The sequence below is a fragment of the Mastacembelus armatus genome, chromosome 8, assembly GCF_900324485.2.
Source record: "Mastacembelus armatus chromosome 8, fMasArm1.2, whole genome shotgun sequence".
In the NCBI taxonomy this organism is placed as follows: domain Eukaryota; kingdom Metazoa; phylum Chordata; class Actinopteri; order Synbranchiformes; family Mastacembelidae; genus Mastacembelus; species Mastacembelus armatus.
The window spans coordinates 5,022,300-5,031,803 of NC_046640.1; the positions used below are offsets into that span (position 1 = coordinate 5,022,300).

At 40.7% G+C, this 9,504-nt stretch overlaps 1 protein-coding gene across 1 annotated transcript; it reads left to right on the plus strand.

Annotated features, from left to right (window-relative positions):
* The first annotated feature begins 3,409 nt into the window (after positions 1-3,409).
* Positions 3,410-7,669, plus strand: LOC113140452 (cytochrome P450 2K1-like). Its single transcript, XM_026324253.1, has 9 exons — positions 3,410-3,767; positions 3,935-4,097; positions 4,174-4,323; positions 4,648-4,808; positions 6,328-6,507; positions 6,599-6,740; positions 6,832-7,016; positions 7,101-7,242; positions 7,323-7,669. Exons 1-9 carry the CDS (start codon positions 3,576-3,578, stop codon positions 7,508-7,510), a joined length of 1,503 nt encoding a protein of 500 aa, XP_026180038.1. The 5' UTR covers positions 3,410-3,575; the 3' UTR covers positions 7,511-7,669.
* Positions 7,670-9,504: the final 1,835 nt, after the last annotated feature.

Sequence of the window (9,504 nt, forward strand, 5' to 3'; positions counted from 1 at the left end):
AACTTCAATGGGATCTAGATAAGTCAGTGTTTTGGACAGACAGCCAAACTGTATGGAAGTATATTGCCAATGATGCCAAAAGGTTTCATACATTTGTAGAGTGTCGTTCATCAGGGATGTAACAGACGTTGTACAGTGGAGACATATTGGTACAAAAATTGAATCCGGCTGATGATGCCTCTAGAGCAGGGGTATTCAACTAAAATGTAAAGAGGTCCAGTTAGAGAAAATGTCTTGAAGCAATGGTCCAGAAGATCATAATGTCTGACTAGTTAGTGTGATATATATTTAAGTAGCCTAGTAGTTTTATCAACATCTGCATGTAATCAATACCTGACTGTCAAATCAGATGAAGTCATAATCTTTATGTTGTGTCTCATAATGGCGTTTCACATTGGCACTTTTAATAAGTGCCACGGTTTCTGAAATATGAGACACACTGGTTTAGTGTTCCCAGTGGGAAGTATGAACAGAAACTTTTCGTTTTTTGGAGGGCGCCATTTGTTCCTTATTTTTCTCTCCCTTTCTCCGTCTCACTCGGCTGTTTCTCTCCCTTTGTTTTCAACATGTATCGCCTTTTTTCTTTTTCTTTGTAACCGTCTTTTCATGTGTAACTTGCCTCTAGCTCTGTTTACACTGTAGCGTCGTAATGTTTACTGCTGGGAATGCACAGACTTGATTGGCTGAGTGGTATCACGTGGGATGGCTCAACTCGCATGCAATTGGTCTGTGCATTTCCACTACCATGAAGTCTACAAAAGCCGGTGGACATAAAAGCGTCCCGTTAGGTTTTAAATCATAACCTTCTCTAGGTACGGGTCCGTATGGGGCAGCTTTTGGGTCCGCACCCGGACCGCGGTCCGCCTGTTAGTGACCTAGGCTCTAGAGGCATGTCTATTGAAAACTTCTTGAAGTCCAGCAGATGGATACAGGGTCCAGATTTTCTGTTAGAATCTTGAGGATGGCTACAATCCTCTTTTGACCGAGCCTTGATGGATGATCCCGAGGTAAAAAAAGATACAGTGGTAAACGCTGCCATTTCAAACTGTTCTGACAGTGCTACTCATCAACTCCTGAACTATTTTTCTGATTGGACAAAACTGAAAACTGCAGTGGCATGGATTTTAAAGTTCAAAGAAGTTCTTTTGAAGCTCAAGCAACAAAGAAAACACATTCAGTCCTCATTTACTTCTGGAACGAGCAATTCCACTGTAAAGCAGGACAGAGTTAAGGAGGAAATGAGAAGGTTTCGAACTAGATTCTATGGTCAAAGTCTTACACCACATGATCTTTCTCAAGCGGAATCAGCAATTATTGGATTTTCTCAATATGAAGCACTCAAACAAGAAATTTCTTCCTTGCAAAGTGGAACATCTGGAGTTTAAAGGTCTAGTAACATCTACAAGCTTGATCCAGTATTGATGGATGGTTTACTTAGAGTGAGTGGAAGACTGGTAGAGCAGCAATGCCCGAGGAAACAAAACACCAGTTATCTTACCAAAAGAACATCATGTACCTTAGACAGAAAGAACATCATGTATCCAAACATATTATGAAACATGTTCATAAACAACTGGGTCATGCAGGGAGAAATCACATGTTGTCAACATTACGAAAGAGGTACTGGATTATTGACGCAAACTCTGCTTGTAGAAAGGTAATCTCTGAATGTGTTGTGTGTTGACGTTTTCAAGGCAAAATTGGAGAACAAAAAATGGCTGACTTGCCAAAAGAAAGGATCATGCCGGATTTGCCTCCTTTTTCCAACACAGGTGTGGACTACTTTGGACCTGTTGATGTGAAGAAAGGTTGCAGTGTTGTTAAAAGATATGGAGTTTTGTTTACCTGCATGACCAGTCGAGCAGTACACCTTGTACACATCCTACTCTCTGGATACAAATTCCTGCATAAATTGCAGTCGTCGTTTTATGTGCCGTCGTGGCCAAGTATTGCATTTAAGATCTGACAATGGCACAAATTTTATTGGAGCAGAGAGAGAGCTTAGAAATGCTTTAAAGAGTTTGGATCATGATAAAATTCAACGTACTAAACAGCTATAGGTCACACATCAAGGGAAGTGTTATAGAGCAGGTTGAACAAATGTCTGTGCAATATTTAAGTGAATATTATAGACATGTAAAGGTTCTCAAAAAAATAAAGACCTTTTTATTTGAACTATCAACTAAGAATGTTCATTGCTTATTCTGTGACCAGAGCAGGTTCAGGAGGAGCAGACCAGGGTGATCGGAACCGTCAGGTCTGTGTAGATGACCAGAAAAAACATCCTTACACTGATGCTGTCATCCATGAGACACAGAGACTGGCTAATAATGTCTCCATAGCCATTCCTCACAAAACACAATATCCAATTTTGCAACATTTTGTCTTTTCAGGACGTTGGGTGTGTCTTGGAAAGAGTTTGGCAAAGATGGAATTATTCCTTTTTTATGTCTCTCCTCCAGCATTTTTGCTTCACTTTTCCACCTGGAGTCATACAGGATAAACTGCATCTGACACCAGACCACAATGACTTGTGGGCTGTCAGTTGCTAATGAGAAAGAGAGCTGGAGGAGGTACACCATTATTTAGTATGACTTTGTGGCTTTTCATAGGTTGTATCTCTAACCTAATGCTGCTTAATTCAACTCAAATTCAATTCAGTTTTATTTGTATAGTACCAAATCACAATACAATCATCTCAAGGCACTTTACAAAGAAACAAAAACAAAAGCCAACAGCAGCACTTTATGAGCAAGCACTTGGTGACAGTGGAGAGGAAAAACTGCCTTTAACCAAACCTCCTTAGTTTGGGCAGGCACCTGCCTCAACTGGTTCATGAAGCTGTGAGTAAATCACATAAAATTTGCTCCTGACCAAATCTGACTGAAACATAACAGAGTTGTAAAAGAGGATACTCAGGAGACTACATTGGAAAGTAAAGATGAATTCATAACCAAAATGTTTAGAACTGCTGCAGTGGTTGACATTAGTTTCCTAACTCGAAGGCTATTTAGGTTTTTGCATAGGCGGCAATTTGTTGAGTCACTGAATAAACTGCCCAGTTTATCCAGGACTTGTATTAAATAAAAGAACCATCATTCTGCTTACATTAACAATAGATGTGTAGATGTCTTTCAGTGGGTGGATACAGTTGGTAAGGCTGATGTGCAAAGGGTCCAGTTTTTGTGACATTCCACACAAGACAAATATAAAATTTCAGAAAATGTTTTGTTGAGAAAGTAATGAAAATGAGATGGTTTCTTAATCAAGGCTAACAACTAGTGGTACTTTCCACAGTTTCACAAGATCTGTGATTGGCTGGCACAGGAGCTCATTCACACCTACTCAGGACATGACAATCATGTCATTAATATGATTGATGATGATGTGACTGGCCAAGGTATTTCTGAAAGGAGGTGCCAACTCTTGGTTGATAGTTCCGCCCAAATGCAAACTCCTAAATATCTGCAACAATTTTAAACCAAGACATAATAGAAAGTTCTGCCTGGCAACTGCCTTTCATTTCAGCGAAGAGATCTTTGGACTCCCAGTTAGGGCAGCTGTCAGACGTCTGTATGATCATGTTGGAAGTTCTTTTCCAGTCCTCCCTATTTTGGGTCACCGTGTGCCTTCTCGTCTTCCTCTTTCTTCACTCCAACTTCAGCTCCCAAAAAAAGAGGACAGATCCTCCAGGACCCAAACCTCTTGCCCTGCTTGGTAACCTGCTTCATGTGGATTTCAAGAGACTCGACAGTTCGCTTTTTGATGTGAGAAATGTGTTGTCTACAAAAAATGTCATCCTTCCATTGCTCTAATAGGAATGTATTGGTTTTTTTGAGTATATAAGTTACATATACAAACGTGTTCATTATGATTCAGTAAACCTTTTATCTAGTACTGTGACTCTCACTTTTACCTGCCTCTGTGTTTTTAGCTGTCCAAGAAATATGGGCCAGTGTTCACAGTCCACTTTGGACTTAAGAAGGTGTTGGTCCTGGCAGGATACAGAACCGTCAAGCAGGCTCTGATCAACCATGCCAAAGAGTTTGGAGACAGAGAGGTCACACCCATTTTTCATGATTTCAGCAAAGAACATGGTAAAAAAATGTTTTGGGAGTTTTCTTTTACCTGTTTTCGTGCTCATTAAAGCAGTTCGCCCACTTTTGTTTCCAGGCATATTATTTTCCAATGGTGACCTGTGGAAAGAAATGAGACGTTTTGCTCTAACGACACTGAGAAATTTTGGGATGGGCAAGAAGTTAAGTGAAGGGAAAATCATTGAGGAATGTCACTACCTGATTGAAGAATTTGAAAAACAAGAAGGTAACAGAAAGTACTACAGAGATTTCTATACATATCAGCACCCAGTTTAACATTTGAGGTATTTACCCAAATTAAACAGTATATGGCAAAATAATTATACATTATTCTAATACATTCAAACTTTTGTAAAACTTCAATTCCAGGATTTGTCACTAATTGATTACAATAACTACAGTAATTGAAAAAACTTAGTAACACTCCAAACAAGCCACTGTCATCAGCCCTTGACACAAACGCAGCCAGCTTTGAACACATTTCTTAACTATTTAATTAACTCATGTACAGTTTGTGTCTAACTCATGTCCACTACTCTGTTTCTCTCAGGTAAAGCCTTCGACAACACCAAGACAATTGATTACGCAGTTTCAAACATAATATCAGCGATCATGTTTGGAAAGCGGTTTGAATACAAAGACCCTGCATTTCAAACTATGTTGAAAAGAAACCGTGAATCCATCCATCTGACTGGATCAACTTCCATCCTGGTACTATAAACATCAGATGATTATATAAAAACAATTTACATTGCTCTGTATTAAGAACTTGGTAACTGATGGCTTGTGAAATTAAATATACTGCTGTGATAGTCCATTAAATAGTGAATCTTTATTTTAAAGAGCCTAAGTGACAAAACATTACTGAAATAATAGCTTCATAGAGTTGATGTGTAGATGTTTACAATTTGCTCTAACATTTAATATAATATTTAAGTACAAGTACCAGGAATTCATTCAGTGCTGTGGTTAGCACTGACACCTCACAGCAATAAGGTTTCAATCCTATTCGAGCCCAGGAATTATCTGTGTGGACTTTGTTTTTTCCAGGTCTGTGTGTTTCATCTGGGTGCTCTGGCTTCCTAACAGAATCCAAAGCCATGCAGAATGGGTTTAGGGTGACTCTGAATCACTGTGTTAGGGTTTGATTTTTGTGACGTCCGGTATTGGACTTTTATTTTGGTTTATAAGGTAGGTAGCTTTATGTTGATTAGTTAGGATTGGCAGGACACTTGGGTCCTCGCTTCATCCTTCAGTCACCTCCACATAACACTGTGGGTGTGAGTGTTTGTCTGTCTCCTCGTCAACACTGGAATAGACTAGTGATCCGTCTAGGGCAAGGGTCGGCAACCTTAAACACTCAAAGAGCCACTTGGACCCATTTTCCACAGAAAAGAAAACACCGCGAGCCGCAAAACCCTTTTGAAATCTAAAATAAAATAACACAGGATAAAACGTTTCTTGCCTTTATTCTATGTCTTTTAAATATTCTCCGTCTGTGAACGGTTTCCCGAGCCTGGACATTTCATGAGCGGCCACAAAACTAGCGGATGTGGTTGAATTTGCAGACTTCATCCACTTCTTACATTTTTTTTTTGCTCATATCAACCTTCCTCATCAGTTTTGAAACGGCTTTTTTCTCTCATCTCCATCGGGATATTTTTGAGCAAAGGCTGTGTGTTTATTCTGGAAATGTCTTGCAACATTAGACTTTTTGTTGTTTGCCAGTTTCTCATCACATATTAAGCAGACTGGTAAACCAGTCTCGTCAGCGGTGAAAGCAAATGAATGTGCCCACGTAGCATTAAACGTTGTTTTCTTCAGACACTTTTCTTTTCTTAGAGTTCTCCATAGTTGGTTTACCTGGGGTCTAAAAATGACAGAGATCGCGCGCAGGCAGCTGTCGCACATTGGCGGTTGTGACGAATATTAAGAGCGAATTTTTTTATCATGTTTTATTTAGATTTTACAAGATCACCATAATTTTCTAATTTGGAATTACATTTTAAAAACTAACTAAACTAAAATACATTTTAATTAAATACTCGTTTTTTATTTTCCAAGGCCGTAGGGAGCCGCAGCAGAGAGACAAAAGAGCCGCGGGTTTCCGACCCCTGGTCTAGGGTGTAGCCCGCCACCTCTTGCCCAGTGTGAGCTGCGAGTTCATGACTCTCACAAATGAATTTCACAATGAATTTTACAATTTGTTTTGTATTTTGCGTTATTACAGATCTACAACCTGTTTCCTTGGCTGGGCCCTTGTATTAAAAACTGGAGGCGTTTGATGGAGTTTTTGGAGGACTACGAAGTGCAAGTTAAAGGCATAATAGAGGATCTGAAGCAAACTCAGAACCCTGAGTTGTGCAGATGCTTTGTTGATGCGTTCCTGACCCATAAGCAAAATCTGGAGGTAAGGTTTTAGAACTCCAGTGAATCCACTCATAGACTGAAATTACCAATAAGTCAAACAATCATTATCTGTTTTCTGTGTGATTCAATAGGAGTCTGGCATCAAGAATTTACACTACAATGATGACAACCTGCTCTACAGTGTGATGGATTTAATGTTGGCTGGATCTGAGACCACAGGAACTACAATTCAGTGGTGTCTACTTTTCATGGCCAAGTACCCTCATATTCAAGGTGCCAAAAACATGGCAGAATGGTCATCTCAGATAACATGAAATCTGAGTTACATGTTTATCAGATTAACGTCTTATTTCTGTGCCATCAGATAAAGTTCAGGAGGAGCTGGACAGGGTAGTTGGAAGCCGTCAGGTCCAAGTAGAGGACAGGAGGAACCTCCCGTACACTGACGCTGTCATCCATGAGACACAGAGAATGGCCAACATTGGCCCCATGGCCATTCCGCACAAAACCAACCAAGATGTCATGTTCCAAGGATACTTCATCAAAAAAGTCAGAGGACTGTTGGATATGTTCGTCCTTGTGAACAGTTCATTCTAAAACGTATAAGTTATAGTTTTCTTCTTTTGCATACAGGGGACGACAGTGTTTCCTCTTCTCACTTCTGTACTGTATGATGAGAGCGAATGGAAGACCCCATACACTTTTAACCCTTCTCATTTCCTGGATAAAGAGGGCAGATTTATCAGGAGTGATGTCTTCATGGCCTTCTCTGCAGGTAGAACTTTTTTAGGCTTTTGCTCTTTTACTTTACAGATTTTACTGTTGCCCGCACACGACCCAGCTTGTGTCTTGCAGGTCGCAGGATGTGTATTGGAGAGAGTCTGGCCAGAATGGAGCTCTTCCTCTTCATCACGTCCCTCCTCCAGCGCTTTCGTTTCGCTCCTCCACCTGGAGTTTCAGAGGATGAACTGGATGTGACACCACTTGTGGGTTTCACCCTCACTCCTTTACCTCACAAACTGTGTGCTGTTAGTCGCCAGTGAGAACTGGGACCATTATTGTGGCTGAAAATAAGCTTCTCTGGTTGAGTCAAAACTTGTGTCTTCTGCAATAGTTCATTGTAATCTGATCTGCAGAACAGAGAGCAGTATGCTGGCCTGATTAGAAAACAGTTCACATGCTTCCTTAAATATTTTTGCCTTCACTCATGTTGACACGTTTACTTGTTTACTTTGATAAGTGCTTTTATTCATTATATAACTTCATGTTTGAAATGCACCAAACAAATTTCTCTTTATTTCACTGAAAATATGAACAGTCTTAAATTTATGTAAACACCTGCTTCTTTGTAATAACACACGGTACACTATTAATGGTTACACCTTCATTTATTGTATTAAATATGACCAAAAATGACAGAAGCAGCTGATGCGATCGCAGTTTAGTTGTGTGTCGAACTGCCGTGTTTGTGCGTCCTGCATCCATTCCTGTGTTTTCATGTTCATCTCGTTAGAGATGAACATGTAAATAAAGTCTGAATACAAATGTCACATTATAGGTTTTCTTTCTAGTCTGTCAGTTTGTTGTCATGTTTTTCCAAGACTGTATGTTTTCGGATAAAACAGCACATTGTTAGAAAATACACTCAATGACAAAATTTTACAGTGACAGGAAACTGCAGAAGCAGCTGAGTTTTCTCGGTGTGTGAGTGAGAGACAGAGCCTTCCTTATTAAACAGCTACACTTTCTCTCCTTAAATGTGAACTGAAAACTCTGTTTTCCTCCACATTGTGATTACTTCAACTGAAAACTGACACACTGTGTGGCGGGTTCAGTATTTGATGCTCTGGTTGACTTTCAGTTCGTAATCACCTGCAGAAAACCTCCAAGGTCTGTGCGTAAAAGCAGCGCGGACACGTTTGCGCCCAGGCTGACCCATCGAATCTGTACTGACGTGTTTGTGGGTCTGCGCCCGTTACTGTGTTTTCATGTTCACCCACAAATGATGTTTAATCCAAGTAAATAAGGTTTTAATAAAAATGGCCCAATATACATTTTTTATCTAGTTTGTCATTTTGTTTAATGTTGTAAAGGAAAAACAAACCAACAATATTTCCACATTTTATTCAATGTTTCGTTGACAGAAACAGGTTCCAACATGAGCTCTCACTTTATTCAAGACTGTGTTTCTTAGGAGAAAACAGCTCATTGTTCTAAAATATATTCAGTGACTGAAGTTTACAAAGAGACAGAAGCAGCCGATCTGATCGCAGTTTAGTTGTGTGTGTCTCCTGCTGTCACCGTCATCCGCAGTAAACAAAGTGTGTGTGTTCATGTTGTCGTTGAGGTGGTGAACACGGAGCTTAAAGTCCAGTTCGCTCGGCTCCTCGTCCGTCAGCACAGTGAGTGTTTCATCATATGACAGACTCAGTCTCCGCACAGTCTCTCTCTCTGAAGATGTTCGTGGCAGCAAAGCTCTCACAGAGCGAACACACCGTCCGCGCAGCGACTACAGGCTCCTGCTCTGCTGCTTGAAGACACGCTGCTTCTGGTGCTGCTTTCACACTTTGGTCTGGGTGCGGAAACAGTGGAGCCAATCGCGTTGGAGCAAGTCGCCGCCCCGTTCAGCTCGAAGGGAGACAGCACACACAGATCACTGCGTTGACGCTGCTACTCTGCTCTGTTGCTGTCGAAGATCCTCCTCAGCAGCGGATCGACGGAGATCACAAGGAGCCTCACTCCGTTGTAGTAAATGACGACAACATAGCGGTTAGGTTCTTCGTAGTCCGGCTGGAGGTGAAACCGGGAGAAGAAGCTCCAGAGAGTCCGCAGGGCAGCGATCATTTTCCCGATGACTTCACTACTCAGTGTGAGAAAGTGAGACTGACTCTGGATTCAAAATGAGCGACAGCCTGTGTTTCGGAGATTTAGTCAAAACTCTTCGGTCTTAAGTTCGGGACCTTCTTGGCGCGATGCGATTGAAGTGCTGATACAAAATTAGATTGATTAGATTTATGAAGAACTCTTAGCCCAGTTT

Bases quoted from the DNA above. Each gene is read 5' to 3' on its own strand.
- LOC113140452 (XM_026324253.1), top strand. From the start codon at position 3,576: ATGATCATGTTGGAAGTTCTTTTCCAGTCCTCCCTATTTTGGGTCACC. The intron at 4,098-4,173 runs GTAAAAAAATGT...TTTTGTTTCCAG, and splicing joins TGATTTCAGCAAAGAACATG to GCATATTATTTTCCAATGGT. The intron at 4,324-4,647 runs GTAACAGAAAGT...TGTTTCTCTCAG, and splicing joins AGAATTTGAAAAACAAGAAG to GTAAAGCCTTCGACAACACC.